Source organism: Gavia stellata, chromosome 6, assembly GCF_030936135.1.
Source record: "Gavia stellata isolate bGavSte3 chromosome 6, bGavSte3.hap2, whole genome shotgun sequence".
NCBI classification, from domain to species: domain Eukaryota; kingdom Metazoa; phylum Chordata; class Aves; order Gaviiformes; family Gaviidae; genus Gavia; species Gavia stellata.
Genome location: NC_082599.1, coordinates 43,226,081 through 43,253,127, shown reverse-complemented (window position 1 = coordinate 43,253,127; position 27,047 = coordinate 43,226,081). Strand labels below are relative to the sequence as shown.

At 36.3% G+C, this 27,047-nt stretch overlaps 1 protein-coding gene across 1 annotated transcript in view; it reads left to right on the top strand.

The window, feature by feature from the left end:
• Nucleotides 1–27,047, top strand: part of TOP2B (DNA topoisomerase II beta) — a 49,930-nt gene that overhangs the window by 14,874 nt on the left and 8,009 nt on the right. Inside the window, exons 9-30 of the mRNA XM_059819070.1 lie at nucleotides 713–814; nucleotides 896–1,033; nucleotides 2,594–2,732; nucleotides 6,557–6,714; nucleotides 7,437–7,562; nucleotides 8,414–8,524; nucleotides 8,612–8,717; nucleotides 8,916–9,025; nucleotides 11,756–11,848; nucleotides 11,942–12,056; nucleotides 14,396–14,517; nucleotides 15,363–15,511; nucleotides 16,765–16,996; nucleotides 18,316–18,450; nucleotides 18,905–19,105; nucleotides 20,794–20,989; nucleotides 21,166–21,257; nucleotides 22,029–22,184; nucleotides 22,319–22,402; nucleotides 23,465–23,662; nucleotides 24,014–24,158; nucleotides 26,491–26,649. Of these exons, the coding sequence (XP_059675053.1) occupies nucleotides 713–814; nucleotides 896–1,033; nucleotides 2,594–2,732; nucleotides 6,557–6,714; nucleotides 7,437–7,562; nucleotides 8,414–8,524; nucleotides 8,612–8,717; nucleotides 8,916–9,025; nucleotides 11,756–11,848; nucleotides 11,942–12,056; nucleotides 14,396–14,517; nucleotides 15,363–15,511; nucleotides 16,765–16,996; nucleotides 18,316–18,450; nucleotides 18,905–19,105; nucleotides 20,794–20,989; nucleotides 21,166–21,257; nucleotides 22,029–22,184; nucleotides 22,319–22,402; nucleotides 23,465–23,662; nucleotides 24,014–24,158; nucleotides 26,491–26,649 (3,067 nt within the window). The remainder of the gene's footprint in view (nucleotides 1–712; nucleotides 815–895; nucleotides 1,034–2,593; nucleotides 2,733–6,556; nucleotides 6,715–7,436; nucleotides 7,563–8,413; nucleotides 8,525–8,611; nucleotides 8,718–8,915; nucleotides 9,026–11,755; nucleotides 11,849–11,941; nucleotides 12,057–14,395; nucleotides 14,518–15,362; nucleotides 15,512–16,764; nucleotides 16,997–18,315; nucleotides 18,451–18,904; nucleotides 19,106–20,793; nucleotides 20,990–21,165; nucleotides 21,258–22,028; nucleotides 22,185–22,318; nucleotides 22,403–23,464; nucleotides 23,663–24,013; nucleotides 24,159–26,490; nucleotides 26,650–27,047) is intronic.

Below are 27,047 nucleotides of genomic sequence, written 5' to 3'. Positions count from 1 at the left end.
GAGCAGGTTTAGCCTCTGGTGAGTTTTAAGGAGAACTACTCATCTCCTTAAGGTTATCTTGCTCTGTTCTTTTGGAGTTTTCTGGATCTTGTGGTTGGCTATTTACAATTCGCTCTCCATTTGCCCTCGCATAAGCCCAAGGCTAGCAAAGAATGCTAATAGTGTTTATTCAAAGAGTTCTGTAAATACAGCTAAGAAAAGGTGAGATGACTTTTGGGAAGGAATAGGCACGGGTGCTGTATCTCTGAGGATTGCACTCTTGAACATTTTTTTTAATGAACCAAATGGGGAAATTTTAATTTGATGAACGAATGTGTGATGTTTTTAGTCCAAGGTTATTTATGTGCCTGTTAAAAAGATACTTCTTGACAGCTATGTGGTGTTGCAGGTACCATCCCAGTGCTACAGAGTAATTTTCAGATCTGCCATACTCTTAGGTGTAAACAGCTACATTTGAAGTCCACCACTGTACAGTGAATGAAAGGTCTCCTACTTCTGTTCCATGTAACATCCATCATCCTCACTTGTATGAAGACTGAATGACATGAAAGAGAAACTTTAAAACAAATTTTCTGTTATTATGTTGCAACTTAATGTGCATGGATTTTCAAATTTAAGTATGAGTACAAGAACTTTGTTAATACGGCTAAAAGCTATTAGGAAATTCAATGGTTTTGATCTTTTTTTTTTTTTTTTCTCTTCCCTTGTTAAGGGTGGTAGGCATGTTGATTATGTGGTGGATCAGGTTGTGGGAAAACTGATAGAAGTGGTGAAAAAGAAGAATAAAGCTGGAGTTTCAGTGAAACCATTTCAGGCAAGTAACTTTATACAAAAATATTGAAAAAGATGAATGTGGTAATTTTGTTGAGTAAATTGGTTTCTATGTTTTCAACAGGTGAAGAATCATATATGGGTTTTTGTTAATTGCTTGATTGAAAACCCATCATTTGATTCCCAGACAAAGGAAAACATGACATTGCAGCCTAAAAGTTTTGGGTCCAAGTGCCAGCTATCTGAGAAATTTTTTAAAGCGGTAAGTGAAGTATATTTCTTTTTTCCTGTCAAGCAGGAATTGACATAGTGGATCCAGTGTATGTATGTTATGCAGCAGAAGCATAATTAGTGCATTATGGTACTCCAGTGACACTAACATACTATGAAAATGGGATGGAGGAACTTCTGTTCATTCTCTGGCCTTAATAATGGAAGCAATGACTGTGTTTTGACAGTTGCCCTGGATTTAAAAGTGAGCTTCACCTGATCAGCTCATTTATTGGAGATTCTGGTATTTGGCGAAATCAATTTGAGTCTTAAAACCTAAACGTAGGCCTTGACCAATTTTTTGTGTTAAAATATTTTTCTGAAGTCGAGAGTATTGTTTACTTTATTTGATATCAGTATTATTCTCTTTTGCTGAAGTGAAAGGGAGGGAGGGAACATGTCACATTTAATTACTCTTCCAGTAATCAAGGAAATGCAAAATTGTGGCTGTAGTATTCAAAGTGATCATTATTCTCAGGCAACAAGTTTAGAAATTTTGGCTGTAGACAGGCTAAGAATTGCTACTCTAAATGAATGTATTAGTAGAAATACATGGTAGAGGTTTTTCCTCTACTACATTTTTATACAAGGAAGGAAAAGTAGAATTCTCATTATTCTAAGTCCTTTTTAGTGCCAGTAGCATAACTGGAACTCCAGTAGTAAGGAGAATGCTGCCACTGCTAATAATCTTGGCATCAAAACTTAACTTATTGTATAGTGTTTGATTCTTCTAATTTGGTGTTGCTGGTGACATTCTTATAGAACTTACAGGAAAAAATAACACAACACAATCTTGTATTCATTCTTCAGATTTTGTTATATTTGTTGTATTTCTATCAGTAGGTTTGATTTACAGTGTTTCTAATATTCCCAGAAATTAGCATTGATCTCCAGAGATGTTAAATGTGTAGCAGAATCTCTAACCAATGAGTGCTGTGTTATGGGGGATAATGAAAAGCCAAAGTTCACAGAATTTTGTTCCACCTGTATTTTCTTTTGATGCAAAACCAAACCTAAAGGAGTTTTAGTTTAGAAAATATGTTACACGTTATTTTTGCTGCAGATGTGGTTCTTAAAATATTACCAGTTTCTCAAACAGTTGATACAGAGCCTTATTCTTAAATGCTTTTGGTTGTCTTTCAGCCATTTTCAGTCATTTCCAAAGAAACTTTACATGGTCATAAATATCCAATAAGGTTACTCCTTGCTGTCGAAGTCCAGGAAGCATGTGCTTAGTACCTAAAATGTCTCAGCACATCAACCACACAACATAAGACAACCTCTTAATAGATCTCAGTCCTCTTTTCCTCCTTCCACCAATTATACAAGGGGTGGAAAAGAAGCTGTGTGAGTGTTGTATTTTGGTTTTGTGTGCATAAAATGCTAGACGGTAAGGTATGGGTTAATTCCTTGACCGTTTATATGTTGCAGTTTTTAAAATTTAGAGGGTTTTGAGAAGCAGTGTTAGATCAGTGACTTAAAATTGAGAGATAAGAATCTGCTGTTTGAAGCTTTATTTTTCTCATCCGCAATTCTGATCTGTTGCTTATAGGCTTCTAACTGTGGTATCATAGAGAGTATTTTGAATTGGGTCAAATTTAAGGCACAAACTCAGCTGAACAAAAAATGTTCATCGGTGAAGCACAGTAAAATCAAGGGCATTCCAAAACTGGATGATGCTAATGATGCTGGTAAGAGCACTTATATTTAATGTCTTTAATATTTCATAGATTTTTCACAGACATCATCATTTTAAACCTGACTTTATTTCTCATCCTTATGTATATTATTTAATAAAAATCTTTCTAGTTTTCTAAACTTTCTAGAGCTAGAATTAAAGCATGAGGTAAGATTGGTATTAGGAACACCATCCCCTCTAGGGTAGAGAATTAATAACACTGAGCGAAAGCAGCAGCCAAGTTCCATATTGAAAGAGCAATTTCTAATTGTGGTTTCCAGCTAAATAGTGTTACCAATATTCTATTTTGGAGGTGACTAGTCTTCTTGACCTTTCTAGTTTAAAAAGATCAGAATGTTTATAGGGTCACAAGCTATAGGAAGTAGATCACATACTGTGCAGACCTGAGGGAATGGTTCAAGAGACTTTTTTCATGAGATTTTAAATGCCATTAGATTCCTGTCTGGGGATATAGGGCAAACTGGCAATCTCTGCTGGCTTGCTTCCTAGCACATATAGGACTCAGGATCAGCTGGCAATCTTTGTGCCAATAGCAATGGGATGGGAATTGTCCTTGAATTGTTTGAGGGGCACATATGACTAAAGAGCATGAAATGTTGCCAGTCTGTGTTAATGTTAGTTGATTTTTAATACATCCTTACATTAAGCAAAGATAGAGAAATTGCAGTGAAGTAGGTGGAGCTCCACTGTTCAAGTCAAAGATGACCTGATGAGTTGATGAGTTCTGTTTAATTTTCCTCCCTTTCTTCTTGATTCCTTGGGCTCAGGTTATTAATTTTTTTTTATTGAGTTTTCTTCAGTATTTTATTATTTTTCCAGTTATTCAGATGTCATATATTGCCTCAAAAGTTGATAATCATGTTTCCTTTAACTAGTGTTTTGCTTGTGGAATTTGTATTCCTTAGTCAGATGCATGTTCCTGGTATTTTTCTTGCCTAGAAGATCATGTGCTTGGAGAAACGCTGTGTTTTTATGGGTATCAAGCCTAGTGCTCATCAATAACATCATGAATGATTTTGGATACACTTTCTTAATAGGTTTTTTTAGCTCTGCTTTGGAGACCAGGCTTCAAAATCACTTCTGAGTTTTTTTCACTGAGGGTGAGGGGAAGGAAGAACCTCTAACAGGGGAGCTAATAAAATATTACATTGCCTTTCACCCTGAAACTTCCTCAACTAAGAAGGCATGTAGAGACTCATTTGGGCTCAACACTGATGCTTAAAGTTTTTCATGGCTTGGATCCCTGTTACCCAGGTGTTTCTCTGCTGCCTAGTTATTCTTACATGGGGAGCAGGAACTCCGCATCTCCCAAGGAGGCTTACCCAGATACTGGTTTATTGAAGATCTGGAACATACTAGATTTCTCACATTGAAGGCATTGCACATTCGGGGCAGACACACAGGAAGGCAGAGAGGGATTCAGTTTCTGAATACAGCGTGTGTTGTCATAGTCACGCTAGGCCTGACTTTCTGAAGTGTTGTATATACCAGCAGAGATGTTTTAAATTGGAGGATCACAAGTAATACATTTAGTAAAAAGTTCTTTAGTCCCTTCTTTTTAAAGACTGAAGGTACCATGTGGATCATCTGTTTGCTCTTGAAAATCAATAGGAATTTTTTGTTCTTTTTGTGCAAGAACTAGACTAATACTATAATCAGGATCTCTGACCTCAATAAAAAGCTGCTTTCATTGAGAAAGGGAAGGCAGAAGATGATACAGAAGAGAGACTCCTTCAGTGTGGCTGAGTGTGTGTTGGTTGCTCTGCTCTTAAGAACTTGTCTCAATGAACTTTAGTTGGTGGCTGCATCTGACTGAAAGCTTGAGTTTTCTTAACATAAGGGGAAAAGGAAGTCCGGGTGCCATGGAAATTCTTTAATGAGTACACAGACAAAACACTGTAGAACTGTCAATCTTTCTTTCTGTCTTTTGGATCTTAATAGAAAGGATTGGGGATTCGCAGCGTCAGGTGAAGTAAGGACTGTATATGCTGTTTCTGTGCATGAGAGGTGATGATCACTTCTTCTAGGTCCAAAAAATTCAACTCTTTGCTGTATGAGTGTTTGCTATGAATGTGCAATGCTATGAGTGTGTGCTATGAATGGACTGAAGTAGTCCAGTGCAGCTGGGAGAGAGTAGTGTCTAGCCCTCTGGATTTAATTCTTCCTGTGATTTTTAGATTTTATTTTTACTTCAAGAATGAATTTGTAGCTGAGGTCCAGCATCCACAGGTTTCTTGGGTGCCAGGTACCAGCAAATTTTTGAATCAATACTGGTTAATACTTAGGAGACAGATATATCTGTACAGTGATGTACTTGCTGCAGATTTCCTCTCCCACTGAAAAGAATGAGGTATGCAGTCCTACACCTGGTCAGTCTTGCTTTCTTGAGATCTTGATGAGGTATACATAGTTCTATGGCTTGTTGGAGGAGAAGAGGTAGAAATGAAAGGAAAAATAAAGAACCCGGAAGAGGAACATAGGATTGTAAGGGATCAGCTAGATTACTAAATCTGGTGAAGCATAAAAACATTCTTTGAACCTGCCAGTTCATGTAGTTTTCTCTTTGAGTTCTTTAGAGCTGTGTTCAGGAAAATACCTGGCACATTGCATTTCCATGAAATTAATTGCTGATGATTGCATCCATTCCAGAGGAAAGCACACCTGGATGATATTCAGATGTGTTTTCTGCAGTTCATTTAGGGGAAAAAAAATTGTTCCTCATATATTCTAAAACAGCAGACTAGTATTTTTCTTGGTGTTTGGATTCCACTGTGCTGATAGCATTGACACCTTTTGATACAGTGTGAATAGCTGCCAAATTTAGTTAAGCCATATGTCAGATTCAGAAGGCCAAAGATGTTGAATGTAAGTTCTGTGTAATAGGAAGTGCAGCGCTGTTTTTACCTACCAGGTAAAGGCAAATCAAAGTACCTATTTTAAATGCCAATATATTCAAAATAGTCTTATTAACAATAGGTGAGACTCACCCAGCTTGAAGTTTTTTTGCAGTCTTTCCTACCACTTGGCCTTGATAAAATAGCAAAACTGCTTAATGAGCGTTTGCACCCATGGAAAAGGGTGGGTTCCTTTCTTGAGCCTGCTTATTATTTAGAACATCTATTCAACTATTGCAGTTGCAATAAACATCTCATACCAGTTTTGAGCACACTGGATACACGGGCACCAAAATGCAGTGTGTTTTGTAGAATCAAAATTACACTATTAGTAAAGATTTGTTTCTTCTGTTTGAGAAGTTTCTGAGACTGTATGATAACTGCAAATGTTCTGATCTTTTGAGCTTTTCTGTCAAGTTTTTCTTACAGTTGCCTGGCTTCAGCTGATGGACAATAAAAAAAGAAACCCCAAAAAATGTAATATAATAAATTACTTCTGAAAATATACTGTGAGGAGAGGGGAAATGCAGAATGGGAAATAACTCCTGTATATAACTCAGACATGCATAATGTATGTGTGTAAGAAATTTGCAGCTAGAAAAATGAAATGGTAAAGGTACAGAAGCAATCTGGTTTGGTTTTTTTTTTTTTGGTGGTTTTTTTTTTGTGCAGACGTGTGGGGACCATTACATAAGATGCGCCGTCATTGCATCCCATTTTGCTCCTTGTCCATAGCAATCCATAGTGTAGTTTTAGTGGTATGGAGGGCCACCCCTAAAAATAGAAATTCAGCCAATTTAAATTACCTGACATAGAGTTGGAAGAATATTCATGACTGATTCAATTGTATTTCTACTATTTGAGTTTAAAAGTTATGCTTTCTGGTTTTTTTGCCTTGCTTCTGCTTCTTCCTGGACTGCAGGTGGCAAACATTCCTTGGACTGCACGTTAATATTAACAGAAGGAGACTCTGCCAAATCTTTAGCTGTCTCTGGCTTAGGTGTTATCGGTAGAGACAGATATGGAGTATTCCCACTCAGGGGTAAAATTCTCAATGTTCGAGAAGCCTCTCACAAACAGGTAAGTAGTCTTTTCATCTTCTTTTAGCTGACAAATTGGATGTCTCCTGTTTATTTTTGATTTCTAGGGTTACATCTTCATATTTTAACTTTTATTTTTTCATTAAAATTTTGTGGTTGGGCTTTCATAAAGTACCAGCTACTTGAAAGCCTGGGATAAGCCTGGAAATATAAAGTGTAGTAGTACAGTACTGGGATGATAAAGTGAATTTCTTCACAAGTGCAAGGAAATTCTGCTATGACTCATATTAACATTTTACATGAATACTTAAAAACCTAAAATTTTATATTCTCTCCATTGTCATGTGATTTTGTTGACTCCCAGTGTGAGGCAGCAGAAGCAGCATTACGCCATTGCATTACTTCTGCTGCCCTCCATACTTAGTCTATAATAAAAGTTGTGTTGCAGATGCCCATAGAAATAGTGGAAAGAAAAGTCAGCTTTGTGAGATGACTTTTTGTTACATGCACTTTTCTCCCTGCCTTCTGGACCCAAAGTGCTCTGGCTGTAGAGGAGAAAGGGAGTGGTGCAGTCTTGAGAATCTGCAGGTACAGAAGAAATATTTACAAGTGTGAAGGCTGCAAAGGAGCTGGGGATAAAAAGGTTATGAAGTTGAGGTAGGGGTGCGTTGAAAAAGTAGCTATAAAGCCCACCTAAAAAGATTGGGATATTTCTGAATTTCTGCTATTTACACTGACTGCAAAGATAACTTTTTCATACAGATTATGGAAAATGCAGAAATCAACAACATCATCAAAATAGTTGGACTACAATACAAGAAAAGCTATGAAGATCCAGAATCTCTGAAAAGTTTGAGATATGGAAAAATTATGATCATGACAGATCAGGTTAGTCTGAAATTCACAGGTTTTAATATACAGAGCTTCTTAAAATGTGTTTTGCTGCAGTTTGGTAGGTTACATTTTTGTGCATTATAACTGGCCCCTGTGTTATGACAATATGGATGTATTTGGAGGGAATCACTAATGTATGAGGTTTCTTTATGGGAATAATTTATCTATATATTGTTTTGGTTACTCCAAATGAACAACTGAACTTTGCCGCACAGTAGCGGAGATGCCAAAGTAATAATAAAAACATGTATAAACAAGAATGCTTTTGATAACTCAAAAATACATTGAAAGGAAAAAAGGGAACAGTAGATGAGGTAGTAATGCTAGAAAGTCTGGGAGAGACAAGAGTGTAGGCAACTGGTTTTGGATAATGTCATGAAGTGTGTGTCTATTGTTGAGATTTTAGAAGTCTAGGAATCCTATGCTTTGGATATTTGTGCAGCTTTGTTATTTTTTCCCAGAGAGGTTGAACTATCAGGCATCTTAACACTAGTAAGAAGTGTGGGCCAGGCTTGGCTTTCTTCCACAAAGATTCAGATCCATGGTGTCTGGGAGAACTGTCTAGCTCTCAGAGAAAACATGGCACAGGCAAAGAAATCTTTGCGCTGCAACTGTGCACTTGGCTTGAAAGAGCTTATTACTAGCTCGGGGATAGTGTCCTTCACAGGTGGCTATTTTATACCCAGGTGCAGTTTAGAATCCAACTTAAAACTAACTGTTCGCTTCTATGTTTTCTGTCAACTGACATTGTTTTGGTGTACCCAGACCAGTGAGCGGGTTTTTTGGTGGTTTTGGGGGATCTGACGTTTTATAAGGTGGTCTCATGTTTTCATGTTCTGATTTAGGATCAGGATGGATCTCACATAAAAGGCTTGTTGATCAATTTTATTCATCACAATTGGCCGTCACTGTTGAAACATGGTTTTCTTGAAGAATTCATCACTCCTATTGTAAAGGTATGGGTTCTATTAATGAGATTTTATTTATTGCTTACAGTGCAACAGAAAAGCTGAATAGGTTTTTTTGGTTTTTGTTTTTTAAAGGCAAGCAAAAATAAGCAAGAACTTTCATTCTATAGTATTCCTGAATTTGATGAGTGGAAGAAACATATGGAGAATCATAAAGCATGGAAGATAAAATACTACAAAGGTTTGTTTAAAAACAAATAAGTGAACCTCATGGATCTAAAAATACATAATAAATGGGTGCTATGAAGTTTTGTTTGTGGCTGTTTTCATGATAGTATCTTCTGTAATGATTTTATAATATTCCCAGTAAAATAAAATGGGTAAAAATAATAAAACTTAAATTTCAAATATGGAGCAACTATTTATTTTTATTGTACAGGTTTGGGTACCAGCACTGCTAAAGAAGCAAAAGAATATTTTGCTGACATGGAAAGACATAGAATCTTATTTCGATACGCTGGTCCTGAAGATGATGCTGCCATTACACTGGTAAGAACTTTTAAAAGTGCTTCTATAAGATATGTTTTAGTGTCCATTGTTTAGTGAAATGGCACATGAGGAAGTCCTAACAGGGGTGGGGTTTTTTTTGGAGTAACTGAAAAATAAAATACTTTTGGGAGAGAAAAAAGCCTTTGGAAAAGATTTTAAATTTTGGAATAAGAGCTTTATCCATGCTACAAAATCAGCTCTATCTTCTGCTTAGCAGCTTTGATCAATTTTCTGTGGTGTGGATATCAAGAAACATTACATTCAGATTGCTTTTAAAGACAGAACATGCAAAAGAGTATTCTGAGTAAGGCAACAGAGTCCAAACAAATGATGTTTCACATCTACTTAGGGATCTGAATTTTGTTTCTGAGCAAATAAGATCAGATGAATTATTTTTTCATTGACGACATATCGGTGTGGCATATGTGTATTCATGTACGTGTTCTACATATTTGAATTTGAAATCTTTTAGATAGTTGTGTGCAGGAAATTACCTGTGTTTCAAAGAGAGCTTGTGGAAGGACAAAGGATGGAGTGTTTGGAACGAAGCTGTTCTCTCAAAAATGTTTCACCTTTTATGTACTTTAATTTGCTATTTTAATTGTAGGTGATATTAGAGAGAAAAAGGGGTAGGAGAGAAAAAATAAAAAGGGGAAAATACCCATCTTAGACCAAACAACTTTTTCCTTATATATTAACTTTTTCCTTACACTGTGGATCTAGTAAAATGGTGTGGTTCTAACAGAAAGGTATAGTAGATATCTGTTCTGTTGGAGAAAAACAGGCTGATGTGTCAGCAGTTATTTGTACAACTCATTTTACTTCTGCCCAAGATGCACTTAAATATAATCAATGGTTCCCCATCCCAGAAGTGTGTTCGTCTATATAGAAAAGAAGTCTGTATATTTGCATATACTTTAGACCAATTGGTGTAGAGACCCTGAACTCCCTGATTAAAATTCTGAGCTCTATTTCTGCAAATAGACTTCCATATGCAGGCTGATATCTGAGGCCATATAACCTGTTAGGGCTGATCCTCACTGTTGTCTAAAATGATATTCTGTCTATTCGGGGTGAAACTAGTCATCTCTTGTTATACCAGGAACAACTACGGACTAGTACTGAAGCTGTTAACAGAAGCTTCACTTACACTCCTACCCACATTTTCTCTGCTGTTAACTATAATCCCAGCCCCAAATTTACCTCTGGGCATAGGTGGTGTAAGATTATAGGCCCTACTAGGCCTCATGATAGTTGTAATCTAGGAAAAAAAAAATTATTTCACATAGCAAATTCTTCAGCATTCTGAACAACTCTTTTGCTAGTAAATGAAGTCTTAGAATAGCAGTTTTAAGTGGAGAAAGAAAAAAACCCTTTTTATTCTATTCAAGAATAAATATTTGAGAATAATTTTTATTCAGACTTTTTATTCTATTAATTCTATTTTTATTCTATTAAAATAATTTTTATGCTGATCCAGCTGTTGGTCATTTGTCACTTCAGTGGCATAGAAAAGTATAGATACACTGAAAGGAGCCAGAAGAAAATCGTAAGAATTTAGTCACGTTTTTACAAAAGACTAATCTTAAGTCGTCAGGTGTCTGACATTGTGAATTGTCAAGCTTTGTTCACAAAGGGAGTCAACCTGATGCAAAACAAGGTGATGGTGATAATCACTTAGTCCCTTTCTCAGAGAGTAAGTTACTAAGGTTTACTAGTTGTTATGTAATACCATGGTCTCCAAGGAAATGAAACTACTCATTGAGCTCTTTTGGAGTGCTCCAGTTAGAGTCCTTTAAAAAAGATAGTGCTGATGACTGTCGTCTTATGCAGGAGAGTGGTTTGAAATCAGGACATGATGGAGTCTCTATATGTTACTCCCTGAGAAAAAAAGGCAGTACTTCAACAACTCACAAAATTTTCCCAAAGTAGTTGAAATTTTGCTTAAACCACATATTCAGTTTTTATGTATTCTTGTCTTAGTCTTCTGGAGAAGGAACTCACTGGAGGGGAACTCTGTTTCTGTAACAGGACAAAGTCTTTCAGAACATTCTTGTGGTTTTTTTGTAGTGATAAGTGGTTGCTTTAAAGTGACAGCTTGTCATTGTGAAGACTAAGGCCCTCAGTCAGCTGGCCTAAATTCTGGCTTAGTCTTTTCATGAAGTGTCAATTTGTCAAGTTACCAATTTTCTTAAGAGGACTAGGACCAACCACTCAGGAACAGCTACAAATTATTGGCATCCTGTGACTGACGGAACAAACAGGGCTTGGAGAGGACGAGACGACGAGGGTATTTTTTCTAATACCTTCAGTTAATTTTCTTGGTGACAGTTCAGTCTAAATGATGAACCCAACCTTAAAATTATTTGGGGGGAAGGATCCCAACATCTTTAAATGTGTGTATCAAAGGATAACTCTGATGTGAAGAAAAGAATAAGAATGATAAGATTTCTCTAAATGTGTACAGATTTTGGGAAAGTAAGATAAATCTAAATTACGATCAGTGGGATATCTGTCACTTCGAAAAAACCTGTGCAGCAATGTCCGAAAGGTCATGTGCTTGTACTGCTGCTTAAACTTAAATGTTAGTTATATGGATTATCTTGTCCAAATAAGTATTATTGAATACTTGATCAGATAGCGCAGTACACTTAAAATTCTGACTAAAGTAACATACATTTACACAAACATATGTACACTGATAATTGAGTGTGCCTGGAATCTTTTCAGGCCTTCAGTAAGAAGAAGATTGATGACCGAAAAGAGTGGTTAACAAACTTCATGGAGGACAGGCGACAGCGTCGGCTACATGGCCTTCCCGAGGTGAGTCCTGAATGATAGTAATAAATCTGGTGGGTGAGATTTGAATGTAATGTAGTTTTTGTATTGAATGAATAATGTATGCGTGTTTTTCAGCAATTTTTATATGGTACAGCAACAAAACATTTGACTTACAATGACTTCATTAACAAGGAGTTGATCCTTTTCTCAAATTCGGACAACGAGAGATCTATTCCTTCCCTTGTTGACGGTAAGCTGAGAATTCATTATGATTTGTTGGAACATTCCTCTTTATTGTTGGTTTTATAAACCTGTGATTTATATTGGAAATCAATGCATTAAAGTACAGAATATAAGAACTTTTATATTTTTGTTTGTTATCATTCATATGCTAAGGAATTGCCATGTTTCTTCTGTGAGAAAGTTTAAGCTGTTGCTGTGCAGAGTTTTTACTTAACCAGACATATTCCCTAGACCATACAAGTGCTGTGTTTCTAGTCAAACCATCAGAGAAAACAAGTCTTAAGTGCTTATAATAATTAAAATTCAAGTCGGCAGCTGAGTGCAGATGAAGATGCAAATGTTTTCTCCCTTCAGTCTTATACCACAGGCAGTGTTTTAGTGGTTACTAACTTTTCCTGTAATCCTGCTAGGGTTCTGTCAATCAGGTTTGCTAACTGTCCCCTTGCAATAGCATGAACATTAAAAGAAGCAGCTTACTACATTACAGCTTCATTTGTAAAACTGTCTGCAGACAGCGTGAGCAGGAGTTTCTGCTTATATTATTGTCAGTATGCATATGCTTACTAAGATATGGAAAAAAGGCCTTTTGGATTCATAGGGGGAAAAAAAAAGCCCATTTATCTCTACTTTCCAGTACATTTTCTATAGTGGAGGTGGTCAGCCTTCTTGACACTACAGGCCCATACCAAAATAGTCATGCAGCAAGAGCTTTTTATATTTTAGATGAGAAAGCAGGATAGTTCACAAGTAGATAGGGTAGTGGCTTCCTGGTAGGGTGGATCTCCCACTCTGCTGCAGAATGAGGCTGGGTTAGGTATGTAGATACATGTCTAGGGAGTCAAAGAATGTCAATCTCTGTTTCAGCTTCTCCAGACTTACTTCCTCCCATAGTTGGGTACTTGGATTAACTGGTAGGCTCTACACAAGCATTTCATAGTTTTCTGCTCTGGAGGAAGATTCACTATAGAGCTGCTTGTTTCAAGAGGTCATTGTTCCTTGTAACATAGTCTACCCTGACTGCTTTCTCAGAAATAGCAGAATGATTTTGCTGAAACTTAAAATAAAGAATGAACTTGCAGTAGATAACTGTTCATTTGAATTTAAGTTCTCCAAGATTGTTTCTACAGAAGTGTAAGAAAATGAGAAGTGAACATATTTATTTATTGAGATGTGTGTGTTTATATAATATAATGTATTATATTTATATTATACATATTCTATATAATTGCTATCAGTGTTGCACAGATAATATTATGTATATCACTATACCTATATAGTATGTACAGTATTATACATATAATATTTTACATATTTTATATGTAATTACTATCAGTGTTTCTGCCAACTGTGCCTATAATTCTGCATTCTGGGCATGGATATGTGAACTGTTCAGCAGATAGTACTCTAGCAATGGTTTTTGTTTTTCAGTATCATCAGGTGATATATAACAGGCAAATCTCAGAAAAAAATGAAGAGAAAGAACATTCTGACTCTCTTCACAGTTACTAGTTACCACTCCTCCTCCTTGGTATTTCTCCTGTATAAAGGAAATCCTCTAAGTCTGTTACATTCAATAGATCTTTGGTAGGAAAACATGATGCAGGCCCACTGTAAAGAAAATTGGTTGATACATATTTAAATGAAATAGAGATTGGAGTCAGTGTCTTTTTTTTTCAATTTTTGTTCTTACGTTTGAGCCAGCTTAGTAATGGCAACACGTAGCAATAGTTTAGTGCATTTCAGAAATGTATGTGAATTAAAACACTGAATAGATCAATAAGCATGATCTAGAACTGATTATCAGTTCTAGATAACATGCAGAAAAAATGATGCAATTCCTTCCACACAGATGTTGTACTTAAAGGGTGCCTAAACAATGAAAATAAATCAGAAGATCAAAGAGACTGGCTTTTTTCTTAAAACTTTAAAAGATCTAAAAGGGAGACAAATAACATATCTTTTCGTTGAATTTTAGTGAGTCTAATTTTTAGAGTCCTTTAAAATACATGTAAGCTACAGTTACATTTGTCACTGCTGAATTTGTGTTGATATTCGGATATTAGGAAAAAGATTTAGTTGATTAGACTGGAAAGAAACAACTCTTGACCTGTGGAAGCTGTACATTTAAGATAAAGTTGCTATTTATTAGAGTGATGTATTTTTTATTATTTTAAGAAGTAATGAGATATTAATTTGTTATTTGGTTAATATTACAGTGTGAATTTGTTTCCATTTGATGTTTAGGCTTCTTCTGAGAGATTAGAAATTATAATAAGGCAAAACAAGTTTATTACTTAAAAACCTATGCTTGTCTATGTGTTGAAAATGGTATATTCTTCTTAATAGGTTTAAAGCCAGGGCAACGCAAAGTTTTATTCACTTGCTTTAAGAGAAATGATAAACGTGAAGTAAAGGTTGCTCAGCTGGCTGGTTCTGTTGCTGAAATGTCAGCTTATCATCATGGGGAGGTGAGTATGAAGGATGGTGAAGTAGTGAGGATTTTTAACCTATATAAAATATTAGGTAAATGTTTACTGTATTGAAATTGCAAACCTATTGACATAAGTCTACTAATCACAGATTTATTTTCAAAGAAAATGAACCAAACAGTATATAGTTTAATAAGACAGCGTATTTCCATTCTTTCCAAGTCTTTGTGCACAGTGGTATCCCAAACAGTTTGTGGGTTGTGGCAAAATAGTAGATAACTAATTACCTAGGTAACTTCTAGATTCTCAAATCATAGGAATATAGGAACTATGTACTAGGACAATTTTTGTCTTAAACAAGACATATAGTCTTTTAAGGTAAGAAGAAGAGATACTGTTCTTCAAAAACCTGATACAGTGTTAGAACAAAGATTATTTCTATCTCCTGTTTTGTTTGTATTTATATTTATCTGAAATATCAGCAAGAGTTGCCATATTAACAGTCTCTCTCTATCCCTTCTTCTCTCCCTTTAAAAGCAACGAGTAGTAGTTTGTGCAGTAGTAAGTGCAGTCAGTTTGTGCCCCTTTCATTCCTCCAGAGAAGTGCCTTAGAAAAAATGGAGAAGCCTGGGGGTTTTCATAAGCATAGAATGTAAGGACACTTAAATCAGGGAGGCAATGCGACTGTGGAAGAGGAAGCATTATGTTTTGCCAGCAGTTCTTGTAATAGGATTACAACATTCCTTTCTCAGGGAGACTACTTTTTTGAAATGGAATTCAGGTTAGTCACACAATTTTTGGGCATTAAAACTATATTTTATTGGCTGATTAGGAAAGACTATCTCTTCTTATACTTATTACTATGAACATTTATTTTCTTGCAGCAAGCATTAATGATGACTATTGTCAACTTGGCTCAGAACTTTGTTGGCAGTAACAATGTTAATCTGCTACAACCTATTGGTCAGTTTGGTACCAGGCTTCATGGTGGAAAGGATGCTGCCAGCCCTCGCTATATTTTCACCATGTTAAGGTAAACACAAATGAAAAGCCAAACCCATGCTTTTAAAAAGCCTTGTCAGACTAATCCTTTCACAACACTATAGGGTTTTTTTGTGGGAGAGGAATGGGGGAGGATTGGAATATTTTGATAGAAGCTCAAATTCTGCTTTACATCTATAAGTGTTTTTGCACATGGATTTTTTGCATGATTTTCCATGCATAGAAGTGTTGTGGGAATTGTAGCTTTTAAGGAATTGAACTTTGAATCGTAAGGCTGAAGACTGAAAATTTAGATCACTCAGATTAGTTACTGATCTTACATTGTGACTTCTTGCAGAAGTAGCTTTCAGTTTCCTTGTTCAGTGTGAAATCTATTCAGTTTCACAATAGAAAGTGTATTGCTACCTGGTGATAAGTCCTGCAACTCAGCATAGACCTGAAAGTTGAGATGGATTCTTTTCCTTTCAGATGAGCTTCTTCGTATCAAGCTAAATTGCACGTACATAATTAGTAATGAAGACCTAATTTAATGATGCTGACTTTTCACAGCTAATACCTTGAAATTCAATTTGGCATGCAGAGTGTTAGAATGTGTTCCTTCATGTAAATGATAGTATTTTTGTAAGTTATGTTGCTTCTTTTATTTCCTAATTTCAGTGTGATATTTTGCCTAAAATTCCTTGTAGTTTCTTCTTTTCCTCTAATTGTAAGCTTTTTACAAGCAGGTTTTATTCTCTTTCTCATAAATGTTCTTTCTGTAGCAACCTAGTTTTGTACATTGTCCTTTTTTGCATGAGGTGCTGGAAATCGTAGTCACCCAAGACAATACTCTAGATGAGCAAAAGGGGTCACCAATAAAACCTCTCTAGAATTTTCAGAGACTGCTAGGCCTACAATTAAGCAACGAAGTTTTGCAACTATTTATATGCTGTGTTGTTTTATTACTGGGTGACCTACCGTCACATTGAACTGTGTGTTCTGAATGCTTCAAAGAATTATATTTTTGTAGATGTTAAATGTCATCAATTACTAGTGTATCATGTACAAGTGTTATTGTGAAGGAAACAAGCATCATCTGTTATAAATACACTCTTCCATTGGGAAGAACTTCCTTTTCTCAGGAGGTATGTACATTGTACTTTCAGCTTCAGAATGGCAAAGAGAAAGGAAGACATAAGAAGTATCTACAAATAGATCGTATTTGGAGGCATGGACTGTTAAAGCATTATGTATTTTACTTACTGGACTCCAGATAAACAGTCGTCTTCTTTTTCTTTTTTAAAGCCCTTTAGCAAGGCTGCTTTTTCCATCAGTGGATGATAACTTGCTCAAATTCCTTTATGATGACAACCAACGTGTAGAGCCTGAATGGTATATTCCCATCATTCCTATGGTTTTAGTAAATGGAGCTGAAGGAATTGGTACCGGATGGGCTTGCAAACTTCCCAACTACGATACCCGAGAGATTGTAAACAATGTCAGACGAATGCTGGATGGCTTAGATCCCCACCCAATGGTAAAAATAATAGTGTATATACTGGTATTTTATATGTTAGCTAAACAAATCTTATTTTGTACTTAGAAAATTAATTCATATCACTCTAGAAATGCTTGATTATTGGAACATCTCAGTTGGATTATCCCAGTAATTTTGTGTAGAAGCTTTACTTGACTGTTGGGATGATGCTGGGGAAGTGCACCTTGAAGCAAAAACATTGCAATTTGTGTTTTTCCAATTATTTCAGTGGACTTTTTCTTCAGTCTGCTGACTGTAAGCCATCACAGTTGCAAGTCTTACAGGGTAGTTATAACATGACAATAGAGTAAAAAGTTGTACCATTCTTTCCTTTTTGAGGTACTACTACTTCTCTTCAGCCAAACTTAACATTTCCTCTGTCTTGTCTGAATTGTACTCTTTTATCTGTAAGCATAGGAGAAGATATTGTCACTGTTCAAGAAAATAAGCAGCTTCTGAACTGCATCTAGCTTCTGTTCCTTTATTTAAAATTTTACAAGAAGTCTCGGAAGTCATAGAAGCAGAAACATCTTTTCTTCTCTACTTAGATCACAGTTCACTGAGTGTGCAGTATCAGTTTTCATGACATAGTGAATTTCCTTTTGCAAATTCTTGGGAACAATGAATAGATTATTTACTTTTTTTAATTAATGCAATCCATTGCCCTTCCTTTAGGACTCCTAGGCCCTCTGTGTAGTCTCACAGTCAATTGAAGCTTCACTGTGGTTGAAAGAGGCAGTTCTGCCTCCATCTAGCTCCTTTCTGTATGCTGGTATGTGTTTGTGGCTGCATGGTAAGCTGGATAAGGGAATCAATTCAGTTAAAAAAAATCCCCACCCTGTTAGTTACTTTTTAAACTGGATGGGTTCCACTATCTTTGCCAAACAGCACAAGAATGACAAAATGGTTAGCACCACTTCTGTAAAGTTACTGTGAGACTGGGGTGTTAATCTGCTTTCTGTCATGCCTTATCTGTGCTTGCAGTTTTCTTTTTAAAAAAAAAAACACAAACAAACCACCCAACCCGACCCCCAAACAAAACAACCAAAAACCCCACCACTTCACTGTATTCAGATGGATCTACTTAATCATTTATCTACTCTGTAGACGTTAAGATACTTGCTCCTGTCACTTGCATGTGTGTATTCTGTTTTTTGTGTAGTATTTTTCCTATGACTTAAGATTTTCACAGGCATGAGAGGCTGGTTGATGGATTAGTGCAATGTAAAGTGATAGCTGTATGGTATATGGGAAACAAATATTTTTCCAACGTTTTATTGTAAAGATTATTACCACTTTGCTGTTTTTTGCAATTTCAGCTCCCAAACTACAAAAACTTCAAAGGAACCATTCAGGAACTTGGTCAAAACCAGTATGTAGTCAGTGGTGAAATATTTGTGGTGGACAGGAACACAGTAGAAATTACAGAGCTTCCTGTAAGGACATGGACCCAGGTAAGTAACAGTGACATACATTTACATAAAAACCAAAAACAACGAAGAGTTCCTTATTAAATTATTTAATCCTATATCCGGATGAACTTTAACACAAGTTCTGATGGTTATACACACATGGAGGGGAACATTGTTTCATTCTTCTGTGTGCCTTTTTTAGAAGATGGTTTTCTACTTGTGCCATCTACTGTCCATACTACAAAGAATACCTGCTTCTCCTGCTGAATGGGTTCTTTAATCCCCTTTTTCTTTTGAGTAGGCTTTTCTGTCCTTGTTAGATGCCTCTTATGTTTGTGCTAGTCTTGGCCTGCATTTTGCAGGTTATACTGGTTCTGTAAATTATAACTGGTACAGATGTAATGCACAGAGTTTGAAATCTTATGTTGTTCAGTTGGTTTAAAGAATTAGGGATTTTAAGAAGTGTTTCTGTTTTTCGTGACCCTATTTTTAATAGGTGTACAAAGAACAGGTTCTAGAACCTATGTTGAATGGGACTGAAAAAACTCCAGCATTAATTTCTGACTATAAGGAATACCACACTGATACGACTGTGAAATTTGTTGTGAAGATGACAGAAGAAAAACTTGCACAGGCAGAAGCTGCTGGACTGCACAAAGTCTTTAAGCTCCAGACAAGTCTTACTTGTAATTCTATGGTAACTTTTTCATGTTTGGCTATCAGAATTCTTACTTGTTGCTTGTTGTAAACTCCAATGTTTTTATAGTGTACTTTGGTACTTGGTATTGAACAGTGTATTGTGTATTTGAAATTGTTTGAATAGTAGAAAATGGTAGCGATGACAAATATTAAGTCAATATGGATCAGCAAATCCATTTTAGTTCTGATGAATCTTCCAAAACAAATTAGACAGGGCTTGGGGTGGTTAGTTTCCTGTAACTGAAAATTTCCTGTGCAGCTAACCAAAAATGGTTAAAGTAGATCATACAAATAACTTTCTGCCATATTATAATTGGATTTGAGTTTTAAACTTGAGATAAGTTACATTTTCAAAATTGCACTTTATGCAGGACTATTAGTCCTCTAACAGGAGTTAAATGATCCAATGTTTCCACCAACATAAATCCCATTTTAGGTTGTAAGGTATAGAAAACACTATCCTTAAGCAGCTGAAGATGTAATGGTGATGTAAATTACTCATACGGTTTATTCTGCTTGTAGCAAGATGGGAGTAAGAATATGACTAAACATATGTCTGTCTATTACAGGAGGTATTTGAATTGTAAGATGATTTCTGCCAGAATATTTCCAAACAACCTGTCTTTACAGAGACTGAAAAAATGGATTTGGTTTTGGTTTTTTTTCTGGCAGATACTACTTTCAGATATTATTACAAAGCAAAAATACCATTACTGTTGCTATTATAATATAAATCAAAAGCTATGTGAAAATAGGTTAAAAATAAATTAAAGACCATAGAATTCGAAGAGGAAAAAGGTCTTGCTCAACCCATTTTGTAGATTGTGCTTGAAAAGCGAATCTGTCAAATCAAGGAGATAGTATTTCTCACAGGTTTAAACCACCATATGAACTACTGTGAGAATCTGTCTTCAAATTAATGTTTATCAGAGTACAAAATGTTTTGCAGCTTAATCCTGCATTTTCTGCCTACTGAGATAAATAGTAAGCGCTGCTTTCTGTGTATGTGTAGGAATTAATCTGCCCTGGTGTAAGCATGTTTTTAAAAGTTACGTGAGCTAGTCATTGTTCACCCAACTCCCAAACAGATACTTCAGATAGATGAATTGCCTTCTAGAAGGGCTTACGTCTTTCAGTTGACTGTAGAGGGCACCTAGGGTGTCTAGTTCACCTGTAAATGTCTAAACTGGAGGTGTCAGAAGTCAGGCAGTATTGATTCCACCTATGATGTAAAAATGATTTCTTACTTTGTTTGTACTTGAACTTGAAGGATGGCAGTTTTCACAGCTGAAAAGTGGCAGATTTCACAGCTGAACTGAAAGATGCTTTTCAACTGTTATGTTAAATAGTTGTGAATCATTAGGTGCTACTGAACTTGTGCTTTAATGTTTAGATAAAATTAGTCATTCAAGTGAATTCAGGGATATTTCTCTATATAGTTGTCTTCCTATTTGAATGTGTTACCATAAATCTCATCTTAAATCTACTTGTGAATAAAAATAAAATCTATCCAGCTATGAGCTATGTAGTTCCATAGTAAGGTTTGAGTTCAGAGTCTTCAAAATACCGCTTTTTGTATGGTGCATGTATATGTGCAACAGAAATAAACTTGTACACAGGTTTACAAAAATTAACAAAGTTTGAGTTATGCAATCTCTCTCAAGCAGTATCTTATGTATTTTATAGGTGCTATTTGATCATATGGGATGTTTAAAGAAGTATGAAACTGTGCAAGACATCTTGAAGGAGTTCTTTGATTTGCGATTACATTATTATAGTTTACGCAAAGAATGGCTTGTGGGAATGTTGGGTGCAGAATCTACCAAGCTTAACAATCAAGCTCGTTTCATTCTAGAGAAGATACAAGGAAAAATTACCATAGGTGAGTAAATGTAAGTTAGAATTGGTAACAATGGGAGAAAATATGGAAATTATTTAAATATAGTAGAATGTACTTACATGCAAGACATTTATTTTCATGACATTGATTTTTTTTTTTTTTTCTTTTTCTTCCCCACCCTCACCCCCCACCCCTGGTTGTGTGTGTGTGTCTTGTAGAGAACAGATCAAAAAGAGATTTGATTCAGATGTTGGTCCAGAGAGGTTATGAATCTGATCCAGTAAAAGCCTGGAAAGAAGCACAGGAAAAGGTAATAATCTGAAATCTCTGGATATATTTGATGCTGTTATTGTTATAAATGTTATTAATTCATTCAGATGTTTGTTTTCTAGTAGTCTAACTTAATTTATAACACACGTAACACTTTAAAAAGATTATTCATTACTCCTTATTGGCTTCCATTTTTAAAAATACATTAAACTTGTACAAAAATATTGTCATATGATATTGGTATCATGTATGGATAATTCTTAGAAGAAGACTAGATAATACAAGTCTGAAAATGAGAATGCAGAGGATTGAGTTAATGTACCCAAATCAAAACTGTCAACTTGATTTCTGACTGGCTGGTACATAAAATGCTGCGTCAGTTACCCCATACATATAACTGATTTCCCCCTTACTATTTATTTGTTGTATGATTGCAAAATGTAATTGTTTATTTTCTGTAATGAAACATGAATATTATAAAGCTATGACTTTTGAACTTCAATAAATTTGACCTTGACCTATATTTATTTCTGCTTTTTTAAAACCCAAGAGGTTTTTTATTGTTCCAAGAGAGAGATGTGCCAAGTTTAATTTCATGCTTTACAATGGAAAGGTGAAACTAATGATTAAATAATCCAGCTATAGAAGGTCATAGGAACAGGTCCTTTTGGGAAGGTCCAGAAAAATGTTAAGGTTATTGAATCTATGAGGGCACACCTTACTACTCTATGATGGTGCTTTGGAGCAGTGTTACAGTTCATGCATAGAGCTAAGATTATTAATACTTGTAACTGTGAATATTTCACTTCAGGCAGCAGAAGAGGAGGACCCACAGAACCCAAATGATGATGCTTCCTCTGCTTCTGGCTCAACTTCTGGCCCTGACTTTAACTATATCTTAAACATGTCTCTGTGGTCACTCACAAAAGAGAAAGTAGAAGAGCTAATTAAGCAGAGAGATTCAAAGGTTGGTATACCATGGAAGGCTTGTTCTGAAATGATAATTACTGATGTGTCTAATTGTGAATGTTCAGTTTCGATAGTATTTACTTTAGTTCTAACTTAGTAACTTACATTCTATATACTACTTTCATGTTTTAGGAGAGAGAACTAAATGACCTTAAAAGGAAATCATCTTCAGATCTCTGGAAAGAAGATTTAGCGGCCTTTGTTGAAGAGCTTGAAGTATGTTTTATTTTACATATCTTTCTAAAATTATTAAAATTAATTTAATTAAAAGCATCAATTAATTAATTAAAAGTATTAAAATTTAAGCAAAAAATAATTTAAAACACCACATTTTGGATTAAAAGCAGATAGACCCCCAGATAAGTGGGAAACCAATATTGGGTATTTGTGTTCCTAGTTGTGTTCCTCAGGGATTGTCTCTTGTATCTATACAATTTAATGTTTTTTCCAAGTCAGTGATGATAAAAGAAAAATGACCAGGAGAAAATTTGTTTTCAGATGACACAAAAAAACTGGGAGTAGTAACTGGTAACAGTGATAATTACAGTACATGATCTAATTGGTTGTGAGGCAATAAGTATTGTCAAATGCAAAGCTGCAGATGTAGGAACTAAGTGTGTAGACCATAAGTACTGTATGCGGGGCTTTTACTTTGCCTCACCCGTAACTCTGGAAAAAGGTAAAATCCTATTGGTGGATAACTTGCTGAGCCTCAGCTTTCAATGTTGCCTGAAAAGGGCTGATGTAATCTTTTGAAGTGACACAGGATAGGAGAAATAAGACATTTGTTTTATTTCTCTGTGTGTTCGCGGTACAGCTGCAATTGGAAGTGTTCTGTTCAGATGTCTGTATTTCAGCTATATGTTCATACTGTGAAAAAAGCTCATTAAAGGACTGGAAAATGTGCCTTAAAAATTACTCTAGAAACTTGCAGCTTAAATTAAACACTGAAATACTGAAAAGTTACATCAGTACCCAGACACATATATGAAAAATAGAAACTTGATAAAAGATTTTCAGTCTAGCAGTGTCCAAAAGTTCGTATTTATTTAATCTTGAATAAAAGTGTAGTTTTTAACTGTACAGGGTAATGAGGAATTTACCAAGATTAAGTGGTTGCTTTTCCATTACTGGAAAGTGTGTTACAGTTCAAGTGAGAATTAAGGGAAGTCTTATGCTCCATGTTAAATGGAGATGAATGTTAAATAATCACCATGTCCCACTTTGTCCTCAATAAAAAAGAATGTGTTACCCCACCCTGCCCTGCTTGTTTGTTAGAAAGTAGAAGCACAGGAAAGAGAAGATGTTTTGGCTGGCATGGTTGGCAAACCAATAAAAGGCAAAGTTGGTAAACCCAAGATGAAGAAACTTCAGTTGGAAGAGACCATGCCATCACCATTTGGCAGAAGAATAGTTCCACAGATTACATCTGCCATGAAAGCTGATGCCAGTAGGAAATTGCTGAAAAAGAAAAAGGTAAATCAAAACTATTGCTATAGTTAGATTATTTCTTATTTAACTGCTCTGTTTTTCTACTCTGGTAGCATAAATCCAAACCGCTGGACCTCATTAATGCTCTATTTATACTGTTTTGCTGACCTAATGCATGAAGAAGTTAATACCGGATTCCTTTCACATTTGCAAGCCTCTTGTCACTACTTATTGTTCAGGTGTTTTTCTTGAGATTTCTTCTTTCCAAGACTGCTCAACAAATGTCAATACACTAGTCTACTTTCATTTATTATCTTCTACAAAACTATTTCAGTTCTATCTTGAAATATAAAGGTGTAATTTATTTTATTTTGCCCAACTTTTTTATATTTTTAGGGTGAAACTGATTCTCTAGCAATAAAAATGGAATTTGATGAAGAATTTGGTGGTGTGCCAGCTGAGGGTGGTGGGGATGACTCACTGAACGCATCAGCCACAGCAACTAAAATCCCTAAACCTAAGCGAGAGAAGAAGGAGCCTGGTAAGATCCTTACACAGTCATTGTTAACCTTAGTTGTGTGTACTAATTGGACATTAAAAATATTTTTAACGCATAGTGAGAAGGGAAATACACCACAGTAATCACTACTTCATCTGATTTTCTTCCCTAAAGAGATATGTGGAAACACCTGAAAGTACTCTGCTGAAATTTCTGTTATGAAAGCTGCTTTTCTGGGGGTGGTGGATCTTACATTTTCTACATTTTTTTCTTTTTTTGGGGTCTAATTCTTTGAATTTGCAAGTAGAAAAATAGATTATTTTTACATAATTAGACTAATTCTGTGCAAACTGAAATTTCTAAATTGCATGCTCTCAGACGTTGAAGGACATGGCACTCACCTTCAGTCTGAGTAATATAGATTGTAAAACTTGATTGAATAAATATATTTTCCTATTGATATATTCAGTCATACTGACTTGTAAAAAGTTATGCATGTTATAGCTTGGCAGACTAACCAATGTCTATGTTAACTTTCCTTTTTCCTCTGTTAGTAGGAATTTATTATTACTGTTTGAGAAATACATAGTAATGGGGGGCATGTGGTGGGTTGACCCTGGCTGGACACCACGTGCCTACCAAAGCCGCTATATCACTCCCCTTCCTGAGCTGGACAGGGAGAGAAAATACAATGAAAGGTTTGTGGGTCAAAATAAGGACAGGGAGAGATCATTCACCAATTACTGTCATGGGCAAAACAGACTCGACTTGGGGAAATTAGTTTGATTTATTACCAATCAAATCAGAGTAGGGCAATGAAAAATAAAACCTAAATCTTAAAACACCTTCCCCCCACCCTTCCCTTCTTCCCAGGCTTAACTTTACTCCCGAATTCTCTACCTCTTCTCCCCCAGCAGTGCAGGGGGACAGGGAAGGGGGGTTGCGGTCGGTTCATCACATGTTGTCTCTGTCGCGCCTTCCTCCTCAGGGGGAGGATTCCTCAGACTCTTCCCCCGCTCCAGCGTGGGGTCCCTCCCACAGGAGACAGCTCTCCATGAACTTCTTCAACGTGAGTCCTTCCCCCAGGCTGCAGTTCTTCATGAACTGCTCCAGTGTGGGTCCCTTCCATGGGGTGCAGTCCTCCAGGAACAGACTGCTCCAGCGTGGGCTCTTCTTTCCGTGGGTCCACAGGTCCTGCCAGGAACCTGCTCCAGCGTGGGCTTCCCACAGGGTCACAGCCTCCTTTTGGCATCCACCTGCTCCGGTGTGGGGTCCTCCATGGGCTGCAGGTGGATATCTGCTCCATCATGGACCTCCATGGTCTGCAGGGGGACAGCCTGCCACACCATGGTCTTCACCACGGGTTGCAGGGGAATCTCTGCTCTGGTGCCTGGAACACCTCTTCCCCCTCCTTCTTTGCTGACCTTGGTGTCTGCAGAGCTGTTTCTCTCACATTCTTACTCCTCTGTCTGGCTGCAGTTGCTGTTGTGCAGCAACTTTTCCCCCTTCTTAAATATGTTATCCCAGAGGCGCTACCACCATCACTGATGGGCTCAGCCTTGGCCAGCAGCGGGTCTGTCTTGGAGCTGGCTGGCATTGGCTCTATCAGACATAGGAGAAGCTTCTAGCAGCTTCTCACAGAAGGCACCCCTGTAGCCTCCCCGCTACCAAAACTTTGCCATGCAAACCCAATATAGGGCAGCAACAAAAAAGAAAGCTAAAGACAGAAGAGGAGGTTTGAGTATGAGGTTTTTTAAAAGAAAAAAGGAATAAAAAGTGGTTGCTCAAATACTTCTTCTGAGATAAGATCTGTTTTTAATTATTCAGGGAGTTACCCAACCTGAATAGATTAACTGAGTACAGTTATGACTGAGTTGTCTACATGCAGCTCAAATCTACCCTAGCCGATGTTGAGCCAGAGGCAATTAGCCCAGCTTGACCTGAGCTTGCCGTGCAATTGGCTGACTGCATTGTTACCACCCAATAGGGTATCCTCTGCTTCCCATGTTAATTGGATTTTTCCAGTAACTGTTCCTGATCATGTTCCCTGAAAACTGGAAAACTTTTTTCCTGGAAAACCCCAGAAACCTTTAAAAAAAATGGGAGCTTGACTGCAGAGGAGCTAAAACTTTGAATTAGAGACTTGTATGTTTTTCAGTCACAAAACAAATTTGTTTGGCAGCAGCAGGTCAGGTTCTGTGTGAAATCATTTCATCATGTTAAATTTTTCTTCAGGAAGGAGAAGAAAATTTACAAGGTTTAAAGAAAAACTTTTTAAGATAAAAATTTATGCTAAATTTATACATCAAAAATGATTAGAAAAGATGAAAATATATGTTACCCTGACTGTAGTAAATGCTTTAACTTGTGGCAGGTACTAGGGTAAGAAGAACACCATCATCTACGAAGTCCAGTGCAAAAAAAGTGAAGAAACGAAACCCATGGTCAGATGATGAATCCAAGTCTGAAAGTGATTTAGAAGAGAATGAGCCCGTGATTATTCCAAGAGACTCTTTGCTTAGGAGAGCTGCAGGTACCCAAGCTTTTGTGAATTGTGCATTGTGACTGAAAGTTTAAACTACAAACCTTTTCCTTTGACCATAGCCTTCCTTTAGGACTTTATCTCCTATAGATAGCTTGCATTATATTTTCTTCACTGTCCAGTCAGTGAAAAAACTCTTAATGTTGAGACCAGGAACTTAAGAGTTGATACAAAAGATTTTGTAACTTGGTCCAGAAATATTTTCCCTTATTCTAAAGACTAGAATAGAAATTACTCACAAAACTAGTGAATTATAGAAGAAATAGACAAGATAATACCATTACAAACAAAAAAATTACTCTAATGCAATTATTCTGTCAAATAAGAGCCAAAACCACAAATGGCTAGTAAAAATTTATCAAAAAGATTCTGAACAGTCCATGAAAAGC